Below are 22,702 nucleotides of genomic sequence, written 5' to 3' on the forward strand. Positions count from 1 at the left end.
AGGCCCCTCGTGAGCTCCGGCCAGGGTATGAACTGTGGAAACCCCACTGCACGTTCAACCCACAACGATGATCTTTTCGAATTCTGTGATACGTGTCTAGGGGCGGAGGCAGATTTTTTTTTATAAAAAAAAATTTTTTATGTTTATTTTTGAGAGAGAGAGACAGAGTGTGACGGGGGAGGGGCAGAGAGAGAGGGAGACACGGAATCCGAAGCAGGTTCCAGGCTCCGAGCCGTCAGCACAGAGCCTGATGCAGGGGTTGAAGTCACGAACCGTGAGATGACGACCTGAGCCGAAGTTGGACGCTTCACCGACTGACCATCCAAGCGCCTCTAGAACGTAAACGCGACGTGGACAGGAAGCCAGGATTCTCTCCCTCACGATGGGATTCCCCTTCTGACGCGGGAATGGATCCTTCGCAAACACCCTTTCAAACAGAAAACACACCGAGTCTCGACCACCAAGTCCCCCGTGTCGGCTCTTGGCAGAGAAAATGCTCGGCACTGTGGACCGTTTGCTGTGTTCTAGAACCTTCTAGACCCGCACTGCCCGCCGAGGGCATCCCTGCCCCAAGGCTCCTTCGCCAGGTGCCTCCTGCGACCCCGAATGTTGCACAGCTGCCTCTACTGCTCCGTAGGACCTCCTCGTTCCCACCGTTGGCCTAGAGGGTCAACCCCATGGTCGCAAGGCCTTTCGCATTCTGGTCCCTTGTGTTGTCCACGTGCCGTGCCTCGGACCACCCCAGACACGGCGATATCCGTGGCGGTTGTCGATCCGAGGGCCGGCTGAGGAGCCCTGACCCCGACGTAGGTCCTGCCTGCCGATTCAGCGGCCGCCCAGCCCCGTGGCGGGCTTCCTTCCCCATGACCAGGAATCTTGCCAAAGAGGGCGCCATATTGAATTGACACTCGTGAGACGCTCCCTTTTCCAAATCACACAGAGACCGCCTACCGTCTCGGGACTCGCGGTCCTCTGGAAACGTCCCACTTAGCTGTGGGGCTGGGAGGGAAAGATCACCGCCCCCAGCCCCGCTCCTGAAGTAGACAGCAAGAGCCTAAGCAGTGCAGATGGCTGGGGATGATGTAAACCACTCAATGGTTTGCATGTGCCAAGACCCGTACTTACAACCACGTCCGCCTGGGGACAACCCTTCCGTGACACCCAGCTGATGGCCTTCTTTGCTCGTGTCAAACACCACTTTGTCCTGTGGTGTAGACGAGACAGACCCCACACATCCCAACGTCTACGAGATCGTGAATCCTGACAATGGGCTCGCCTCCCCCTGAATGAGAGGAGCAGACATGGGGGGTGGGGCACAGAAAGTTCCAGAACAGGAAGCCCAGCATGGAGACCCTGGTTCCCCTGTGCTCCCCAGATGGACCCCGTTGGGCAAGTGTCCAGAGACCCGGAGCTGTAGAAACAGGAACCCTGAGTGGCTGATAAACGGCACAGGGCCGGCTTCACGCTGGACACGTCGGGGACGCTTCCTGTCCCGAGATAACAAGGCTGCTGCTCGTTGATGGGCAGGACACGGCTGACGTGCGTCCAGATGAATCATGCGAGGGTCTCCGGGCAGCACAGGCTCCTGACCAGGCCGTGTCTCCTTGTCCGTGCCCAGAGTCTGCCCTCGGGGACCCTGCTCGTCTGGTGTCATCGTCATTGCCTGTCACCCGGGCAGGACAGCGTCCCCCGAAAGTGCTGAGACGGCCCAAGACAGGTGCCGAGAGCTGAGCGGCCAGTAAGTGGACGTCGTCCCATCGGTGGGGGCGGGGGGCTGCTGTCCCAGGGCAGGGGGTGCTCAGGACGGGAGGGAAGGGCGGAGACGGCTGGGCGCATCCCTGACGGAGGGCTGGTCTCTGATACAGACGGGTCGGAGACCGTGGTCCAGGTGGGGACCCAGGCTGCGGGGGTTGATGAGGTGACACCCGGGAAGGGTGCGACTATGGAAGCAGACCACCAAGGCCACGTCCGGAGCAGGTGCACCCAGGCCGTGACTCACAGCCGCCGGCCGTGGGCGAGCCCTCGGATCGTCCCCGAGGTGCACGGTAACCTCTGCGATCGTCCTGCCTCGGGGCTGGAGGCTCTGGACCAAGGGGCAGACGGGGTGGCTGAGGCCTGAGGCCAACCCTGGTTCCCATCGCAGAAGACGGGCCGATCGGCTGGGAAGGGGCCAGGCGTCATCAGTGACCGGTGGCCGGAGAGCGGGCTTACCTTGCCGAAGCCTGGGGACGGGTCCTTGGAGCCCACAGGAAAGACAGGAAGCCAGAAACAAATGTAGGCGTCGATAGAGGGAACCCCCCCTCGTGACGGGTTAATATTCTCAGAGTGAGAACGACCCTGGGGTCCTGGGGTCACGTGCTGAAGCACCTGGTCGCTGAAAAATGCACAGACGTTTCTCTTGTTTTCTTCCTCTCTTATTTTTTATTGTTATATGTTTTTAAATCTTTTAATGTGTATTTTGGAGAGACAGAGAGACAGAGGGCAAGTGGGGGAGGGGCAGAGAGAGAGGGCGACGCAGAATCCGAAGCAGCTCCAGGCTCCGAGCTGTCAGTGCAGAGCCTGATGCAGGGGTTGAACTCACGAACCGTGAGATCACGACCTGAGCCGAAGTCGGACGCTCAACCAACTGGGCCCCCCAGGTGCCCTTTTAATATCGTTATTTTTTTAAGTTTGCACCCAAGTTAGTTCACGTACACACGCGGAGATTTTTCATCGGAAGGCGAGCTGAGGTTTTGTCTCAAAATCACACGGGAGGGAGGACAGGGGTGCAGGGATGTGCAGGGAACCGATTGGGGGTGTCCTTTCGCTTGTCGGGGGCAAGAGACGGCCTCACCTCCCCAGACAGCCCCCGACGGTGAACAAGAGAGACACGGCTGCAAACACCCAGGAACTGCATCAGATTCGGGGCGGGGAGGGCGGCGGAGGTTTCTGGCAGACGCGGGGCGTGGGGGTGCAAATGGAAAAAGGGGATCCTGTTTGTTGCACTGAGACGTGTGTAAGAAACGGGGTGTCCGGGAGCGTTGATGGGCACGACCTTGGGGCAAAGCCACGCAAAGAGAAACACATCCAGCTTCCGTGACTCAGGGACACGGCCTGCACGTGAACGTGGAGATTTAAGGACCAATCAGGACTTGGCACGCGGCTCGGCCGTGTTCCCAGGAGGCCCCCGGGGTGCCGAGTTCAGATTCTGTCCGCTCTGCGGGATGCCCTGGGGTCACAGGGTGCATCCGACCGTCCCCGGGGTCCGTCCGCAGGCTGGCCCGTCCCGACGTGGGGGCCCACGGAGCCACACCTCTGCCTGCTGAACCCACCTCCGGACACACCAGGAAGCCCACCAGGCTCCCCCTCCAGGGTCCAGACAGGAGCCCCCACCCTCGGACTCACAGTGCAGACCCAGGTGATGCTGGGAGGCCCGTGAACACGCACATGGCCCCCCATCGGCCCCCTTTGCTTTCTGGTGACTCTGCTGTATGACTCAGATCGGGCAGCCGGGACAAATACCCTGCACGGAGCGGGATCCAGAACAGACATTTATTCCTTCCTGGTCCTGGAGGCTGGGCGGCTGAGATCCAGGCAGGGCCGAGGCTGGGGGTCTGAGATCCAGGCAGGGCTGAGGCTGGGGGTCTGAGTTCTAGGCAGGGCAGAAGGCTAGGAGTCTGAGATCCAGGCAGGGCTGCGTCTGGGGGTCTGAGATCCAGGCAGTGCTAAGGCTGGGGGTCTGAGGTCCATACAGGGCTGAGGCTGGGGGGCTGAGATCCAGGCAGGGCTGCATCTGGGTGCCTGAGATCCAGGCAGGTCTGGAGGCTGGGAGTCTGAGGTCCAGGCAGGGCTAAGGCTGGGGGGTCTGAGATCCAGGCAGGGCTGAGGTTGGGGGTGTGGGATCCAGGCAGAGCTGAGGCTGGGAGTCTGAGGTCCAGGCAGGGCCGAGGCTGGGAGGCTGAGTTCCAGGCAGGCTGAGGCTGGGAGACTGAGATCCAGGCAGGGCTGAGGCTGGGAGTCTGAGATCCAGGCAGGGTTGAGGCTGGGAGTCTGAGTCCAGGCAGGGCAGAGGCTACAAGTCGGAAGTCCAGGAAGTTCCGAGGCAGGGAGGCTGAGATCCAGGAGGGCCTTAGTTGGGGAATCTGACGTCCAGGAGGGGTTGAGCTTGGGTGTCTGAGATCCGTGCAGGGCCGAGGCTGAGGGATCTGATATCTGGGCAGAGGTGAGGTTGGGGGTCTGAGATCCAGGCAGGGTCGAGGCTGGGTGTCTGAGTTCGAGGCTGGGCCGAGTCTGGGGGTCTGAGATCCACGCGGGGCTGAGGCTCGGTATCTGAGGTCCATGCAGGGCTGAGGCTGGGTGTCTGAGTTCGAGGCAGGGCCGAGGTTGGGGGTCTGAAATCCAGGCAGAGATGAGCTTGGGTGTCTGAGATCCATGCAGGGCCGAGGCTGAGGGATCTGAGATCCATGCAGGGCCGAGGCTGGGGGTCTGAGATCCACGTGGGGCTGAGGCTCCGTATCTGAGGTCCAGGCAGGGCTGAGGCTGGGGGTCTGAGTTCCAGGCAGGGCTGAGGCTGGGAGTCTGAGATCCAGGCAGGGCCGAGGCTGGGGGTCTGAGATCCACGCGGGGCTGAGGCTGGTTCCTCCTGAGGCCTCTCTCCTCACCACGTAGACACCATGTCCCTGAGTCCTCACGTGGCCGTCCCCTGTCTGTGTCTGTGTGCTGACCTCTTCTTCTCTAAGGACCCCAGTCCTGAGGGACCAGGGCCACCCTCGTGACCTCATGTTCCCTTCGTCTCCTCTTTAAGGCCCAACCGCCCAATACAGCCCCACTGAGGTCCTGGGGCTGAGGGTTTGAACTCGTGAATTTTAGGGGACGCTATCTAGCCCCTGGATCCCCCTCTCTTGGCGAAGGGACACGTCCACCCCCAGTGTTCTCAGACCCCCTTAGTCCGGGACCTCAGCTCCTGAGGCCGAAAATGACCTCTTCCCCCTCAAAGCCTTTTCTCGTCTTTGGGCCTCAAACGGCGCTTGGGACTTTATCGCCGGGCCCGGCTTCCTGTCTCTGTCGGCTCTGGGTTTCTCGAAGGGCCGCCCCTGGGGTTCTGTGTTGATGGGGAGCCCGACTCCGCACAGGCCCTGCCCCGAGGGCTCACTTCGCCTCGTGGCCCGGACGTGTGACTGTGCTTCCTTCCGTGCTGGTAAACGTTTCCACGATGACCCCACACCGTCTGGGTCCTGGGCCCCCAGAACCCCAAAAGGACCCCAGAGGCCCCGAGGGGCGTCGGTGTCATGGGAGGGCCACCCCCCAAAGGGAAGGTGGGATGACGTGAACCAAGAGGCAGGCAAGGTCCAGGATGAGGCACAGACAGGCCCCCCTCCCCCCTCGGGCTGACCCAGGACAGGTGCGCCTTGAAGGGCACCAGAACGCGTCACCCCAAAGTTTCCGTCTTGGGCACAGGGGTGATTTGGAGGGACAGGCCGCTGAGAACCAGCAGAAGCAGGAAGTCGGGCACCTAACCCACTGAGCCACCCAGGCGCCCCGTAAATGGATGTTCTAATGGTGGAGATGTTTCCGTATGGGGAGAACTACACCCAGAGACGTCTCATCATGTGAGAGACTCTTATTAACAAGATAGACCTTAATGGCCATGAATTTCCTGCGTTTCCTGTTTTGCGTTTCCCCAGAGATGTACGTCCCCATCGGAAAGTCCGGAACCTCTTTTCCCAGGCTGAATCTGACACGGCTTCTAAGCCCTGGTCATCCGTCCATCTCCCTGAGCCGCATGTTTCTTTCTAAGACCCCATGTGTATATGTGTAGTTAAAACTGGTGTGTCTGCTAAACTTTCATCTGTTTAATTTGCGGGCGTCGGGTACAGAACCTAAGAGGTTACCGGGAAAAGATTTTTTTTTTGTCTCAGCAGCAGGAATGTGGACGTGACCAGCAAGGGCCAGGGATGCGGCCAGGAGCTCATTAGCGGTGACACCCTTGGTGGGGAGGCAGCTGGGGATCTGACCTCTGACCTGGTGTCTCCTGTGAAGGTGCAGCTTTGGGGCTGGGATATGGTGGCCGTGCTGGATCTTGTGACCTTCCTGGTCATCCTGAAGTCGGCGTGCTGTGCACAACCACGGCCGGGTAGGTAGAGGCAGGCACCCCGGGACGGGGTGGGATTGTCACTCCCCCCCTGCCCCCGTGAGGCCAAAGGGGACAGAAGTCCCTCCCCCAAGACCTAAAGCGTCACCCGGCCCCGAGACCGCCCTGCTGGGGGAAGAATTTGCCTTTTGCAAATCGAACTACAGGTGTTTATTCGCGGGCAGAATCAGGGACCCAAGGGTGAAGATTCGATCCCGCAACACGTCCACCGGAAGGTGCCAGAGAGCATGTAGACATGTTCCCGCAGGTGGCCCAGGAAAACGGGGTGCCCAGGGGCGTCTGGGGGGCTCAGCCGATCAAGCGTGTGACTCTGGACTTCGGCTCGGGTCCCCCACGATCCCATTTCACAGATGCTGCAGATCCTGGGATTGGGTTGCAGTTGATGTTTGCACAGAGCCCGACGCGGGGCTCGAACTCACAAACTGCGAGATCAGGACCTGAGTCGAAGTCGGACGCCCAACCAACTGAGCCCCCCGGGAGCCCCTTCTCCGTAGTTTTCACATGATTTTATGCATTTTTCAAATTATTGTCACTGTGGCTAATTATAAATTATTTTCTGTATTTTTCTGAAATTTTCAAATTATCGTCACGATCGCTAACTTGTCTGTATGTTTCCAATGATCTTCTGTAGTTTTCAAACTATTTTCTATGTTTTTCTTTTCTTTTTATTTTTTTAAAGGATTTTATTTTTCAGTAATCTCTACCCCCTGCACGGGGCTTGAACTCACAACCTGGAGATCAATAGTTGCACCCTCCACCCACGGAGCCAGGCGGGTGCCTCTGTATTTTTCCGTATTTTTCAAATTATGACTGTAGCCAACTCGTGTCTTTCAAATTATTTTCCGTAGTCTTCAAATTATTGCTCTACCCAATTTGTCTGTTTTTCTGATTATTTTCTGTATTTCCCAAATTATTATTAGTATAGCTTAGTTCACGGGCGAGAAGTGACGTCCCTGTGGTTTGTTCGTTTTCTTAGTTTTTTTTTTTCAGCTCGTTCCTTTAAGAAAAAGTTTACGCGTTTATTTCTGAGAGAGAGACAGAGCGCAAGTGGGGGAGGGGCGGAGAGAGAGGGAGAGAGAGAGAATCTCGAGCAGGCTCCGTGCTGTCAGCGCAGAGCCTGATGCAGGGGTCGAGCTCACGAACTGCGGAAATCGAGAGCCAGACGCTCAACCCGCTGAGCCCCCCACGCGCTCTGACCTTGTGGGTTTGATTTGCAACCTCCCCCCACCCACGACTAAGGCTTCTGAGCATCTTTTTGGTTTTTTTGCTTTTTTAATCACAGCGCAAGACAAAATATCCCCTATTATAAACATGCAGCTGGATTCAAGGAAAAAAATGTTAACCTGGACTTACACCAGAAACGTGAGTGACCAGGAATGCACAATAGATACGCCCACTGCCTATTCCGCCACGGTGAACCCACAGGTGAGTGTCCGGGGCTCACGCCTTGTGGCTTTGCGCCTTGTGAATCCGGAATTTTCCTGTGAGACGACTCTCGCGCCCCTGGCCTGCCTCGATTCCCACCCCTGTTGCTTTTGCCCGGGAAGAAAAAAACATTTCCTGTATCCTCTTAGGCTCTGGCGTAGGGATGTGCAAATTAAAATGACACGCGCCAGATTTTTCGGGAGAAAAGATGTACAGATTTGTTCCTATGGTAACTTTTTACATCCACGAAGGTTCAGAGGAAAGAAGGGAAACCCCAAGGAGCAGGGAGGTTTGGGACCAGTTTTTTAAGAGGGTGAGGAATTCTGAGTGAGAGGTGGGGTGTCAGAGGAATGGGCACTTTGGCTTCTGGGGCCAGTAAGTTGTGGGGACGTGAGTGGGCAATTAGCAACAAGCCTAATGGCAGATGTGGGTTATTTTAATAAGCTCTGTGTATACAGTGTCTTCGCGGTGCTGGCTCTCCGCATCAGGCGGGAAGGGTCACTGCCCTCGTTTTGGCCCAGGAGAAGGTGGGGGCGGGTCATGCCACCTTTGACACCTTTGGGGACATTTGCACTCTGCCTCCATATAGTGGGGATAAAATTTACACACTAAATCCCGCGTATGAGGGAGAATATAACAGCGGTCTTTTCTGCACCTGCCTTTACTTTGATTTCTCCCCTTTCGTGAGGGGGAGGGGAAAAGATAGGGATTTGTCCCTTACGTGCATCCCACCCCCTTCACGTTAGAACAGTCCCGTCTGGATTCCGTCCCTGTCTTTGGTCTCTGTTCGTTCACTCATCGTATACTTCACACGCTTCCTCAGTTTCATTCTAAGGAGGTTGGGCAAGGAAAATTAGCCATTACACTCTTAGGTTCTGTCTCTGAGGGCTGTGAATTAACCTGATGAAGGATTACGATGAAGAGGCGAGAGGAATTGTATTTCTGTGCATATGGAGTTTACAAAAAGAGTAGCCCAATGAATAGGTAAAATTAGGGCCTTGTATACCTAACTGGTAGGGAAAAGGGAAGAGAAGGGCGCCTGGGGGGCTCGGTCGGTCGAGCATCAGACTTCAGCTCAGGTCATGATCTCATGGTGCGTGGGTTCGAGCAGCCCCGCATCGGGCTCTGTGCTGACAGCTCGGAGTGGAGTTGCTTCGGATTCTGTGTGTGTGTGTCTCTCTCTACCCCTCCCCTGCTCATGCTCTGTCTCTCTCCGTCTCTCAAAAATAAATAAAACGTTGGAAAAAAATTTTAGTCAGATAAGAGAACCCCCTCCAAAATGTTTCTTTCTGCATATCTTGAATCCCAATGTCTTCACCTTAAAATGATTACGGGGTTCCCCGGGGGAGGGTCCCCACAGCGGTGGGGGTGCCCCGGACAGGGCTGTACCTGTCTGCCTGCCGAACAACGGTGCAGGTATGACTCCTGCCCAGGGCGTTTTCAGCGACCCCGATCCCCTCCCTCCGTGGAGCGCAGTTTCCTCGGGAGGCCCCTCGGGATTGCTGACAGCTCGGAGCCTGGAGCCTGCTTCAGATTCTGTGTCTCCCTCTCACTCTGCCCCTCCCCCGCTCGCCCGTGCTCGCTCTCTCTCTCTCTCTCTCTCAAAAATAAACATTTTTTAAAGGTTATGAACTTGAAAAAATGTAATAAAATAAATGTCAAGGTTATTAAATAAATATAAAAATTTATGATTATGAAAAATATAGATAAATAAAAAACTGTGTTGGTCATTTCTGTGCATTTCATAGCATTCTGCTGATGGCTTGAAAAAATTTTTTTAATTTTAACTGTTTGCTGTGGTGCAGGAAAGCCACTGATGTTATGGGCTCTGTGTCCTCAGGTCCTTACCCTCATTTATAAATTCACTGTGTTCGGGAAAGCATCCGGTTCTCCGAATTTTGTCCTGTTTAGAAAGAATGCTAATGTGGCTCTTTCCTCTAGAACCGTGTGGACTTTCTGTTTCCATTTCAATTTTCATTGTGAATTCAAGAAAACAGTTCAAAAATTCAGTGTTTCTGTACTTACAGTAGTGGGTTTGATGTAAAAAAGAAAAGGGCAGAAAATAAAAGGAAAGGAAAGGAAAGGAAAGGAAAGAAAAGAAAAGAAAAGAGAAAAGAAATGAAATGAAAAGAAAAAAGAAAAGAGGAGAAAAGAAAAGAAAAAGGAAAAGAAACAAGAAAAGAGACAGAGGTCTTTTGTCAGGTCAAAGAGATCCCCTTAAATTCTTGCTGATGTAAGCATTTTTCACCCACAGATTTTGCACCTTCTTGAACACTTGTTTTGGGACCTCAGCTGAGATGATCAGGTTTTCCCCTCCCCATCCCCCTGGTCGGCCTCACTAATACACACCGTGCACAAGCTTAGTCCAATTTTTAAATTTTTTAAAGTTTATTTGTTTATTTTGAGAGAGAGAGTACAAGCTGGGGAGGGTCAGAGAGAGGGAGAAAACCGACTTCGCCACCCAGGCGCCTCCGAGCTTAGTACAATTAAAAAAAAAAAAAAAAAAAACCGTTGAATTCCCGGGCGCCTGGGCGGCTCAGTCGGTTAAGCGTCCGACTTCGGCTCAGGTCATGATCTCACAGTTCGTGAGTTCGAGCCCCATGTCGGGGTCTGTGCTGACAGCTCAGAGCCTGGAGCCTGCTTCAGATTTGTGTCTCCGTCTCTCTCTGCCCCTCCCCTGCTCACGCTGTCTCTCTGTGTCTCTCAGAAATAAATAAATATAAAAAAACAAAAAAAAAAACACAAAAAAAAACAAAAACACCACGTTGAACTCAGTATATGAGCCTGGCGTTTGGAGTTTTATCCTTTTTTATAGTATTTAAGATTTTATTTTTAAGTAAATCTCTACACCCAACGCGGGGCTTGAACTCACAGCCCTGAGATCAAGAGTCGCACCCTCTTCCGACTGGGCCCGCCAGTCGTCCCACGTTTTTAAAATGTTTTCAATGAAGTCGGTTCCTTTCGGAATATCCTGTGGGTGGTCTTGGATCCGAGCTGTGCCAGCAACGGAAAGTCGAGTCTGGCTGTGTTTTCTTAAAAGCCCCCGTTTGTGTGAGTGTGTATTTTGTGGTTCATTCCCTTCTGTGCGGTCTGCACAAATCTGAGGGGTTTCTCCTGCAGGAAAAAGAAAAAAAAAAACACCTCGCTCTTTTGCAGAAAGAGGTTGCAATGCTTTCAAGTAGCTGGCAGCTTCCTGCTTCCCGCTGGTTTGAAAGGGAATCTTCCAGAAGGAGACCCTCGCTGAGCCGCCTCCTGGGGCCACCTTTATCTGAAACCGCCTCATGTGCCAGTTCTGTCCTCTCCCAAGGCTTTAGTAGGAAACAGCTCATTCCTTTTTTTTTTTGTTTTTTTTTTTTTTTTAATAGTCAGGTTTTGTTTTTAGTTGGGAGCTGGGGGCTTTTCTGCAGACTCAGAAAACGCGGCCGCACAATTGCACAATTTCTCCCTGGGATTTGGGGTTTTCCGTGAGGCCCAGCAAGCAGCGATCGGAGGGCATTCCTGAACTTGGGTGTGTTTTATTCCTTCCTTGGCAGCCCCCCTCCTGCAAGCCGGACGGGAGGCCGGACTGGGGTTCTTTGCAGCCTGGGGATCTCCAGCCGCTCCCCCCGGGAGAGGAGAACTCCCTGTGCCCGGTTCGGCACACGTGGGAGCTAACGGTGGTCCGCATTTCCTAGGTTTTGAACTTGAGGAGGAGATGTGCGTGCGTGTAATGATTTCCCTCCTGGCCACACTCCACCGGATCACAGCCACGTGGGCAGAGTCCACCCGCTGGGCCGCCCTGCACCCCTGGAATCCGGGGTTTGACAAACAGGATGCGGCCGTGCTGACTCTTCTCGCCGCACGTGGTCTGGTTTTCCTCTCGAGCTTTTTTTAATCTCGTGTCCTCAGTGCGCTCCGTGTTTGGCACAAGAGGCCGCCTTGGGCTGGCTGCTGTCGGCCTCCCCGCGGGCCCGCGCCGCCCTGGCCCCTTTTTCCAGTTCCGCGTTTCATCCCGGTCCTCGTAGGAGCCGTCGGGAGAGACGCCACGCTCCCGGGGGGAAAGACGGTGATGAGAAATGAACAGTGCCATTCGCCCATGAAGCAGAACACAGCGGGGTACCTGCAACAATGTGCATGAACTTGGCAAAAACGTTGCCGGGTGCCGGCAGCCGCCGGACACAAAAGGCTACATTGTGCCTCATCGCAGTTGCACCCAATGTCCCCAGCAGACAAATCGTGTACCAGGAAAGTGGCCCAGGGGCTGGGGGACGGGGACGGGGCCGGCAACTTGTCTTTGTCAGGTTTCTGGAACAGAACGTTTTGCCAGGAAAGGGCGTCTGTAGACTTAGCATTTTGCAGACTCCTGATTTTGGGCCTGTTTGCTTTTCCTTAAATGAGGGGAGTCCCCCCCCTCCCCCCGCCGACACCAGGCCTGGGAAGTGACAGGGACGGAGTGTAGGGATCAGTGACCGTCACCCGGATGCTTGCAGAATCCCCTTCCAGAACGTATGCTGGAGGCCAGATTTCAGAGCGCAGGCCCTGGCGGGATCCTCAGGTGTATTCGCACACCTTGTCCCCCTCCCCGCCCCCCGCCACGGCCCCCGTGCCACAGCCGTCTAGGCTCTAGCCAGGGTGTCGGCCACCCTCTCTTACCTTTGCAGAGCCTCAAAGTCAGGCTGAGAAGTGGGAACACTTTCTATTGGTGCCGATGTGCAGAAACACTTTTCCTCTACACTCTTAAGTGATGTCCACGGGGCGGTGCAAATTAGACTGACAAAAGACAGATGAAGCGAGGCAGGTTTCACATGGTGTTAAAATTCTCGGTGTCATGAGGTGGGGGGGGCTTCATAGAAAGAAGAAAACGGACCCAATGCAGCAGTTAGACTTGGGAGTTTGTATACTATTTTCTTCACACACAGCAGTAAATCGTGCAGATGTGACAAGAGACGGGAAAAGAGGTTTGAGGCGGCCGAGGGCAGCATACTGGGGGAAGATACGTGTTTGAAGGAAAGTATGCACAGAAGTAGGGACGTCGTTGGCGTTAATCAGGTCCTGGCCGTTATGGACCAGATGTCAGCTCTTTGGATTAGGGCAGACAGGGCGGTGTCCCCATGCACCTGATTTCGCGGGACCTCTGAGCTGGTTCTTATAGGCGAGGGCGGGGTTTCCCGGAGGTCGTGGGTCAGGGTGTGCTCTGTCTCTGCTGACGGTAATTCTTTGGGGAAAGAAATGCAGGCTGGGTGTCGTTCCCGTGACATCTGTGCTGTAGATTCGATGTCGTCCGGGCGCTGGTGGGGCGTCTGGAGTGGTCTCGGCATTCAGGTGCCCTGGGCCCTTCCCGCCGGGAGCCCCGGGGCAGGGGCGCCTGCAGACAAGGCAATGCGGCCTTTGCAGGTGACGGAGGACCACACCTACGTCTGCACCTTCCCCAACTCCGTGCTGCACAGGGGGGCCAACCTGACCGTGAACGTCACTTGCGACGGGGACGTGTTCCTCCAAGTCCTGACTTTCGCCAACCCAGGTGAGGTCCCCGTCAGCTGCGGACGCGCGGTTCCCGGCCCGCCCGCGGGGCACCGACGGATTTCGGGCCGTGTCTCCCCAGGCAGGGAAGGTTCCGGAGCCGTGAACTTCTCCTGCCTCATTTACAACGTGCGCTTCATGAACTGCAGCTGGGCGCCCGGCCCGGCCGCCCCGGCCGACGTCAAGTATCGACTGTTCTGGGCGTCCAGGTGACCGGGAGCCCTCACTGCGCCCAGGACCCGCGCGGGGATCCTCACGTCAAGTGCTCAGCCTTTGGTTCAGGGCCCCAGGGTGCAGGGGGGCATCTCCCCGAAAGGTCCCAAAGTCACCCAGGAATGCGCCCATCGGCCAGGCCCCTGAGGGGGGGAGAACCGGGCAACTTTGCCGCGTCCTGGCCCCAGCATGCAGCCCCCCTTCCCGTCCTAGGGACGAGGACATCCCCCATTTGGACACTGAATGCTTCACGGAAGGGGTTGTAACCCCCTCGCTCTGCAAAGGGCGGGCCCCTGCCCGTGCCTGCCGCGTGCCGGCCGGTCGCCTGGGATGCACATCGCGTTCTGGTTTTACGCTCATTTGGGGGACGGGACTGTCGCCTGTCATCAGTGGGTTCTCTGGGTTGCAGGGGGGGGTGTGGCTGGCAATGGCTGCCCATGAGGACTCACAGGCGGGCCTGCCCTCACCCCCCTTGCACGTGACAGGCATGAGGCCGACGCGGAATGCGTCCATTACATCCTCGGCCCCACGGGGACCCGCGTGGGCTGCCATTTCGACCAACTGGGCGAACCCCAGAGGACGGATAATTACTTCTTCTTGGTGAACGGAACCAGCAGGGAAACGGCGATCCCGTTTTTGGATTTCACTCCATTTAAGGCCGTCCAAATCGGTAAGTCGCGGCCTCCCTCGCCCTGCGTTCGGCTCGCCGTCCAAGGTGACAGGTGTCTGGCTGTCCCCGGGGGTGGGGGGGATGCTTCTCTAATACGTGTATTTCTTCCAAGAGGCGCATCACAGCCTTCTTGTGTGTGGGAATACAAAACAAGAAAAAAAAACTTCTCCTCTACACTCTTATGTTCTGTGAGCAAGGATTGCAAATTAAACTGACAAGCACTCTATTAGCGGGAGGAAAGCATACAAATTTAATTTTAATTCTTACGTGCCTGCAGGGGGCCTTCATAGAAAAGAAATGGTCGAGGGCGCCTGGTTGGCTCAGTGAGTTAACTGTCCGACTCTTGGTTTTGGCTCAGGTCGTGATCTCACGGTTCGTGGGTTCGAACCCCGGGTCAGGCTCTGTGCTGACAGTGCAGAGCCTGCTTGGGATTCTGTCTCCATCTGTCTCTGCACCCCCACCCCCCACACTTGCTGTCTGCCTCTGTCTCAAAATAAATAAACTTAAAACAAAAGACAACAAATGGGCTAAACACGAAACACTTTGTCGTGTTTCGCTGCCCTAGAAAAGTACGATCCACCCAGGAACATCACCATCACCTACAACCGGTCACACCACATCATCCGGTGGGAACATCCCGAGATCCGATTCGACCTTTCGAGTCACATGCTGTATTACGAGCTGGACATCCAAACGCCGGTAAGAACCCACGCGTCCGTGAACGGCCCACACAGCGCGTGCTGTCCCGTTTGCCCCTGGGGTGTGAACCGCGCGGATTCATTTTTGGTCTTAAAAAGGAACCTCTATGGAGGCACCTGGGTGGCTCAGCGGGTTAAGCCTCGGCTCCTGCGTTCGGCTCAGGTCAGGATCTGATAGTTTGTGAGTTCGAGCCCTGCATCAGGCTCTGCGCTGACAGCACGGAGCCTGCTGGGGGCTCTCTCTCCGTCTGTCTCTGCCCCTGCCCTGCTGTCTCTCTCTCTGTCTCTCTCTCAAAACAGATATACTTAAGAAAATTGTTTATAAAAATTTTTTTTCAAGTAATCTCCATGCACAAGATAGGATTTGGTCCTGAGCACCCCAGACCCCAGGACCTTTGCACAGACTGCTCCCTGTGCCCACAGGCTCTGCCTCTGTCCCCAAGTGTGAGGTCCTTCTCCATCTCCACACTGAATGAATGAAGGAATGTTGGGAATATCCGTGCACGGCCCCCACACCCCACAAGAGCGCCTCTCCGCCCACGGGTCCCGCCACAAGGCGTGATCTGTCGTCTGCGATCTGTCCCCGGGTGTCCACGTGTCCACGTTCCCGAGGCCGGCGCCAACCACTGGCCCCGTCACACAGCCCGCAGCGCCCTTTACGGCACGGTCTGGCGCTCTCTTCAAAGGCGTGGCGGGGTCCCCAGGCCCAGCCGGGTGTGGACCCCTCACCTGTCGGCACCTTTCCAAACGGAAGTTAGGCGGTGTCCCTTCTGTCCTGAAAATCCTCGCAAGATGCCAGGTTTGGGTCTTGGATTCGGGTTCGTACCCTGGACGTGGCTGCCAAGAGTCTGCAGCTTCCGCCCTGCCCGCTGGCATCCTGGTCCCCAGGGCTCCTGTGCGTGACCTCACACGGGTGACCTCACACTGGTTCCTCACGGGTAACCCCAGGCAGGTGATAACACAGGTGACTGTAGACAGGGTACCTCACCCAGAGTGGGCCGCGGGCCTCTGATGTGGTTAGTCCACACTGGACATCTGAATGTTCGGACAAGATGCGACCGTCGGAGCCGCCTTCTCGTCCCTCACACCGTCCCCAGGACAAATTCACCAGCCAGTGGTAGAGTCACAGCGACGGAACTCGGTGTTGAAGTTTCTCTACCCTCTTAAGTGCTGTCCCTGGGGGCTGCGAATTAAACAAAAGGCAGGGGCGTCCGGGTGGCTCAGTTGGTTGAGCGTCCCACCTCGCTTCCCTGGAGAAGGAATTTCTGATATGTTCGCTGTCCTTCCCAGAACTGAGGTGTCCCCACAGTGGGGTCGTATGGACCCTCATTCCCGGTCTTTTCTCTTTAGCAGGTAAGGAAGCTCTGACAAGCCTGCCTCATCCCGGTCCAGGAGGTCCAGGCAGGTTCCTACACTTGCACACGGTGCAGAAAACGCAGACACTGACCATTTTTCCTTTCTTACAGGCGAGCTCCGCAGAAACAAACCGTGTAAGTATCTCATCCCTTCTCTGTGACTTATGTGCGTGGGCCCGGAAAGCAGGGGGGGAGGGGGGAGACCTGGTTCCACGTTCACTGACCACCTGGGCCGTGGGGTCCCAACCAGCCCCTTAGCGGCCCTCAGGGTTTCACTCTCGCGTTGGGACGCTGTATTTCTCCGCTGCCCCTGACTCAGCTCAGGTCGCCCGCGGACGGGGAAACGTCCTTCCAGACGATCTCCTTTGGGCCGATGCAGCTCCACGTTGTAGTGAGTGTAACAGCGGCCGGAAAAGCTTGTGTCCCCTGAGAACCCTGCACTGGGGTCATATTTGGAAACAGGGTCTTTGCAGATGTGAGTAACTGACGGATCTGAGATGAGACCATCCTGGATCAGGGCGGCCCGAAATGCAATGACACTGTCCTTACGACACAAAGAGGACACACAGACACAGAGCAGAAGCCACATGAAGGAGGAGGCAGAGACGGGAGGGACGCGGCCACGAGCCCAGGGGCGCCTGGAGCCCCAGAAGCTGGAAGAGGCAGGAAGGAGCCTCCCCTGGAGCCTCTGGAGGGAGCACAACCCTCCCCTGCCTGGATCTCAGAGGTCGTTCCCTGCCTGGATCTCAGCAGCCCTGCCCTCCATGGATCTCAGTGGCCCTGCCCTGCCTGGATCTCAGCGACCCTTCCCTGCCTGGATCTCAGTGGCCCTGCCCTGCCTGGATCTCAGTGGTCCTTTCCTGCCTGGATCTCAGTGGCCCTGCTCCTCCTGGGTCTCAGAAACCCTGACCTTCCTGGATCTCAGTGGCCCTGCTCTGCCTGGATCTCAGAGGTCCTGCCCCTCCTGGATCTCAGTGGTTCTGCCCTGCCTGGATCTCCGTGATCTTGTCCCTCCTGGATCTCAGAGGTCCTGCCCCTCCTGGATCTCAGCAGCCCTGCCCTGCTTGGATCTCAGTGGCCCTGCCCCTCCTGGGTCTCAGTGGCCCTGCCCCTCCTGGATCTCAGGGGCCCTGCCCTGCCTGGATCTCAGCAGCCCTGCCCTGCCTGGATCTCAGTGGCCCTGCCCCTCCTGGATTTCAGTGGCCCTGCCCTGCCTGGATCTCAGGGGTCCTGCCCCTCCTGGATCTCACTGGTCCTGCCCTGCCTGGATCTCAGCGGCCCTGCCCTGCCTGGATCTCAGCAGCCCTGCCCTGCCTGGATCTCAGTGGCCCTGCCCCACCTAGATCTCAGTGGCCCTTCCCTGCCTGGATCTCAGTGGCCCTGCCCTGCCTGAATGTCAGGGGTCCTGCCCCTCCTGGATCTCAGTGGTCCTGCCCTGCCCGGATCTCAGTGGTCCTTCCCTGCCTGGATCTCAGAGGCCCTGCCCTGCCTGGATCTCACTGGTCCTGCCCTGCCTGGATCCCAGCAGCCCTGCCCTGCCTGGATCTCAGCGGCCCTGCCCTGCCTGGATCTCAGTGGCCCTGCCCTCCTGGATCTCAGTGGTCCTGCCCCTCCTGGATCTCAGGGGTCCTGCCCTCCTGGGTCTCAGTGGCCCTGCCCTGCCTGGATCTCAGCGGCCCTTCCCTGCCTGGATCTCAGGGGTCCTGCCCTGCCTGGATCTCAGGGGTCCTGCCCCTCCTGGATCTCACTGGCCCTGCCCTCCTGGATCTCACTAGCCCTGCCCACCTTGGATCTCAGTGGTCCTGCCCTGCATGGATCTCAGCAGCCTTCCCCTGCCTGGGTCTCAGCAGCCCTGCCCCTCCTGGATCTCAGTGGTCCTGCGCCGCCTCGGTCTCAGTGGCCCTGCCCTGCCTGGAAATCAGCGGCTCTGCCCCTGCTGGATGTTAGACTCCTGGTCTCCAGAGCTGGGGAAGGATGCCGTCTGTGGTCTTAAGCCACAGGGTGTGTGGTCATTGGTCAGTGTTGCGGTCAGTTGCTGGAACAGACATGAGCGCCCCCCCCCATCCTCTCAAAGGCAACAGCGACCCCCATCCCGCAGATGCTCTCCCATCCATCACCTGGGTTCCCGTGGGCCTCACCTGCTCCCGGGTGACACCCACCCCGCTGGCCAGATGCTGCCCCACAGACCACACTTGCAGTGCCCGGGACCAGGCTGAGGGTCACGTGCAGTCTCAAGGCGCCCCTGGGGGCCAGCCTCGGGCGCCAGGTGTCCAGTGTGGGACCCCTCGCCGCTCAGACGCCAGCTGAGATCCAGGGCACCGCAGGCATTGGCCAGGCGGTGTGTGTGGCTCCCGCTGCCTGGGGGGCTCTCCTTGGGGGCGGGGGGATCCCTGCTGCCCCCCTCAGCGTCCGTCTGCAGGAGCAGGCCCGGCAGCTCCCTGGGTCCTCGTCTGCCCTGCCCCCCGTTCCTGCCCCAGGGCCCTGCGGGTGGGGGGCCGGTAGCAGGGCGCCTTCAGAGCTCAGAAAGAACAGCGGGGTGTTTCAGCCGCGTGCACGGGAGATCAAGTGCGTTCCCCGCGCAGAGGACCGTCCAGATGGTGCCCTGGGGCTCAGGGTTGTGCACTCTGGGTCCCTGTGGCGCCAGGGAAAGGCAGGTGGGGACAGCGGACGCCTCCCGGCCAGCGGCTCCGATTCAGAGCCCGGCCGTGCCGCCAGAAAGCGAACGGGCCGACGGGGCTCCACGGGGTCGGTGCGGAATAACGGCAGGCCGCGTCCCCAGGGCGCGAGGTCTCTGCCCGAGGTGTGGGTGCAGCTCAGAGAGTTGTGGGCGCCAGTCGTGAAGCGCGCTCAACCTCCCCGGCGGGGGAGGCGGGGCCTTACCTCCCCGGCTTTGGCGGAGCGAGACTGACCAGACGGACGTGCGGAGTTGCTCCCGGACGCACGGGTGTTCCTGCGCGGGGTGTGCGGCCTGGTCCCTGCACGGACCCCGGAGCTCAGAGCCCAGGGGACCCCCCCCCCGCCCCCGGCCTGCTCCCTGACGCCCCTTCAGCAACGCCCCTCACGCACAGTCCCCTCCCGTCTCCAAGGTTTTCCAGAGGGGACAGGACCCCAACGTGTACCTGATGCCCAGTTCCGCCACCAGAGCCAAGAGCGCCTTCCGGGTGAGGGTGCGTTACATGTACAACCGCCTGTGGAGCGAATGGAGCCCCACGCAGCGGTTCGGTGAGTGGCCGAGGCCCCCCGCGCGGCGCAGGGACCCTTCCTTGGGGCCCCGGCTTGGCGTCCTCTGCCGTCTGGTCTCGGCACCGCTGCCGTGGGACCCAGGCCCCCCTGAGCGCATCTCGAGCCGTCACTGCCCCCTCACCTGTGACCCTCTTCCCATCAGGTCCCGTTCACGGGTCTCCGGGGCACCACGTGGGCCTCTTTGGGGGTCCGGGCACCCCGCAGCACCCTCTCCCGGGTCCCTGGGGGCCCCCTAGGGGCCCGTCCCCCTAGACTCAGCCACCTGAGCGAACCAACCTGCCCAGAGGGACATGGGGAACCCCACGAGGCCAGGGTCTGCGTAAATGGCCCCCTCCAGGGGTCCCACAGGACTGTTCCGGGGGCGTGAGCCCAAAGTATGCACCAGCTGGATGCCCGTGCGCTCTGCAGGCTGGCAGCCCCCCCCCCCCCCCCCCCCCGGAAGCGCCTGGTGTGTGCAAAGCTGACCACCTGCTTCTCTTCCCCGCCAGGCCTCCCGGAGCAGGATTTCAGCGGCGCCCTGGTGGGGCCCGTGGTGGGGACCGCGGCTTTGTCCTCGCTCGTCCTCATGTTCCTCTGCAAACGGTAAGCGCCCCCCACCCCCACTCCGGACTTTGCAGAAGGCCACGCGGTGCTGGCTCGGGAGCCTGGGGAATGGCCAGGGACCGCGAATCCAGAGACCGAGAATCCAGAGTCCGCGAATCCAGACACTGCAGTGGAGTCGAAGTTGCTTGAGGCTGGGGAGGGGCGGGGGTCTCCTGCTGTCTCCGCCACTGTCAGCGGCCCCACAGCCACACTGGGATGTCGGAAGGACCCTCCCGTCCCACGTACCGCTGGACTGCGCGCTTCCATGGGGTCCCAGCCAGAGTCCTCCGGGTCCAGACGCTGCGCTTCGAGGTCGCCAAGGGGACAAAACACCATTTGGGACGCCCCGTCCCCGTGTCCACGACTGGGGACTTGCTCACAGGGTCCGCGGTTAGGGAACCCTTCCTGGGGCCTCAATTAGGACGGTCCTCTCGCGGCGGGGAGGGGCAGTGAGCCTCCGAGGGGGGGGGGGGGGTGTGCAGCAGGCGGGTAACGACGCATGCGCAGCTCTGGACAAGCCCAGGAGCAGGGGAGTCTCCAGGAGACCCCGCGGCTATGGGCGGTCGATGGGGGCGGGTCGTTCTGCCTCCCCGGCGTGCTCCCCAGGACCCTCTGATACTGAAGGACCAAAATCAAAGCCCTGGGGCGTCTTGGGGACCTGGAGAGTCCGGGGGTCCTTATATACTTTGTGGTGCTTTAAAAGACCTGGGGCGGGGGTCACTTGGAGAGGATCTGAGGAGTCCTGCGCGCGTCTTTGCTGGTCCAGCAGGTGCGCACCAGGCCTGGCGGGTGTCCGTGGGCGCTGCGTTTCTCCAGGAAGGGACGCGCAGAGGCCGTGGGGCCCTTCACGGTGTGCGTCTCCCCGCCAGGTTCTCCGTGAGGCGCAAGATGTTCCCTCCCATCCCGCAGGTGAAGAAGGAAGTCGCCAAGGCCCTCATGCCCACACCGGGGGTGAGTGACCCCTCCGTCTGCACCCAGGAGGTGGGCGCGTCCCCTCCCGGCTGCCAGCGCCGTGTGAGGTCCCGGGAGTGGGGGCGGGGGTGTCTCTGGCGGTGGGGGCAGTCCGGGGGTGCGCTGTCCGTGGGCGAAGGGTCAGCGGAGGGGCCACGACCCTCCAGCACCCGAGGCCGTGCGCGTGGGCGCTCACCACGAAAGCCGAAATGCTGGGCGTTGGAGACGCACGGCCGTCCGCCACCCCGGTCCCCGGGAGCCGACATGTGGCCCGTTTCCTTGCCGCCAATCCGGGGCTGGTCCTTCGGTGCTGGTGGTTCCCCTCCTCGGGGGGAGCTTGTGGGCGCCGGCAACCGCCCCCCCCCCCATTACCACACCTCCCGTCACAGGAACAAAGACCCTACATCCAGATCCAGCCGCCTTCGCGTCCTCATGCGTCAGCCCAAGCGCTCCCCCTGAGGAGGCGGTGGGACACCCCCGAAACGCCCCGTCGGGGCGCCCCACCCCGCGGCTTCCACGACCCAGGCTGCCTTCCCGGGGTGCTTAGGGTCCACGGAGAAACTTGGGGCGAGGCTACGGGGCTTGCAGTGCGCTCAGGTTTCCAGCTCAGGTTTCCAGTGTGCTCCCTCCAGAGGCTCCAGGGCAGGGTCACTCCCTGTCCCTTAACTTGGGGGGGGGGCTCCCTGAGGCCCCCGGCGGCCCCCAGCGTCCAGGCTGGACGGAGCCTGATCTCACAGGGGGCTGTGTCACCTGGTGGCAGCCGGGGGCACGGCAGCCTGCGGGGTCCCCGAGGGGCGCCCGGGGCAGGCAGGGGGGACTTGGGGGGCCTCCAGTGGTGTCGCCGGGCAAAAGGGAGGGCTTCCTGGGTGTCCGCTGGGGTGAGCGTCACAGTGACGCATGATTTCCATTTATGACAGGTTTGTGGAAACCTAAGTCGCCCGCCCCCCCCCCCCACCGCCCCTGTCACCTATTCCAAAGGCCCAAGGCAGGGGCGTTGTGCCCCCCACCAGCTACGTCTGGTTCCAGAGCATTCTCATGACCCCCAAAGGAGAGTTTGTCCGCATTAAGCATCACCTCCATCGGATCCCAGGCCCCCCCGACCCTGTGGGCGCTCACGTCCACCTCGTGTGTCCGGATTTCCCTGTTTCGGGAGTCTTGTCCCCTTGGGGTCTCGCGCCGAGGTCCTGTGTGTCCCGCTTCTGTCCCTGAGCATCGTGTCCTTTTGGCAGCCGAGCAATAGTCCCCTCCCCCCCGCCCTGTTTGCACCTGCCGGCCTCGGGGCGTGGGAGGGTTCGGGGGTCTCGACCCTTGCCTTCTCTCTCTCTCTCTCAGGTCGCCTGGGACGAGGGCCACCCCCCGCCGGGCCCCCAGGACCCCGAGGACGTGGTGACGCTGGAGGCAACGTGCTGACGGGCACGGGGAGGAGGGGAGATGGCGCGTCCCGCCTGCGACCACCTCTGGTACCGTGTGGTGTTAGTAAAATACATAAATAAAATAACGTAATAGGACGAAATAAAATCTTACAGGGCGAAGAATGAAATGAGGTGACAAGACAGCTTCTCGGGTTTTGCAAAGTGCCGGCCTGAACGCGGGTCCCCGTGCTGGTGAACCGGGGCTGCGCACGCGAGCCCGCGTCCTTCGAGACGCGCTCGGCCCGCCGTCCACGCGCGGTGCGTGGCGAAGCTGCGGGGGCGTCACCGGGGGCCGTGGATGCGCCGCCAGCAGCGGGGCCCGGGGTCGCCCACGCCAGACCCCCGGGTCTCCGGACGACGGACGTGCGCCCACACGCCTCAGCCCAGGGCTCCGGGCTCAGGGCGAGGTGAGCAGGGTCCCGGCCGCACCCACGCAGACCGAGGCCACAGACGCGTCACCTCCGTGTTTCACAAGAGCCGCGGGCCTGATAAGCAAGGGTTTTCTTGAAAAACGTCCCTGGTTT

At 59.1% G+C, this 22,702-nt stretch overlaps 1 protein-coding gene across 1 annotated transcript; it reads left to right on the plus strand.

The window, feature by feature from the left end:
* Positions 1 to 1,515: 1,515 nt before the first annotated feature.
* LOC122477816 (granulocyte-macrophage colony-stimulating factor receptor subunit alpha-like) lies at positions 1,516 to 22,279 on the plus strand. Its single transcript, XM_043571215.1, has 12 exons — positions 1,516 to 1,738; positions 6,019 to 6,112; positions 7,413 to 7,555; positions 12,929 to 13,055; positions 13,137 to 13,263; positions 13,753 to 13,937; positions 14,503 to 14,636; positions 16,102 to 16,125; positions 19,077 to 19,212; positions 19,722 to 19,815; positions 20,685 to 20,766; positions 22,099 to 22,279. Exons 2-12 carry the CDS (start codon positions 6,040 to 6,042, stop codon positions 22,174 to 22,176), a joined length of 1,203 nt encoding a protein of 400 aa, XP_043427150.1. The 5' UTR covers positions 1,516 to 1,738; positions 6,019 to 6,039; the 3' UTR covers positions 22,177 to 22,279.
* The last annotated feature ends 423 nt before the right edge of the window (positions 22,280 to 22,702 follow it).

Source organism: Prionailurus bengalensis, chromosome X (genome assembly GCF_016509475.1).
Source record: "Prionailurus bengalensis isolate Pbe53 chromosome X, Fcat_Pben_1.1_paternal_pri, whole genome shotgun sequence".
Taxonomy (NCBI): Eukaryota; Metazoa; Chordata; class Mammalia; order Carnivora; family Felidae; genus Prionailurus; species Prionailurus bengalensis.

Excerpts from the sequence above, each read along its gene's own strand:
- LOC122477816 (XM_043571215.1), top strand. The coding sequence starts at position 6,040 with ATGGTGGCCGTGCTGGATCTTGTGACCTTCCTGGTCATCCTGAAGTCG. Across the intron at positions 14,637-16,101 it reads AGCTGGACATCCAAACGCCG|GCGAGCTCCGCAGAAACAAA; the intron begins GTAAGAACCCAC and ends CCTTTCTTACAG. Across the intron at positions 16,126-19,076 it reads GCTCCGCAGAAACAAACCGT|GTTTTCCAGAGGGGACAGGA; the intron begins GTAAGTATCTCA and ends CCCGTCTCCAAG.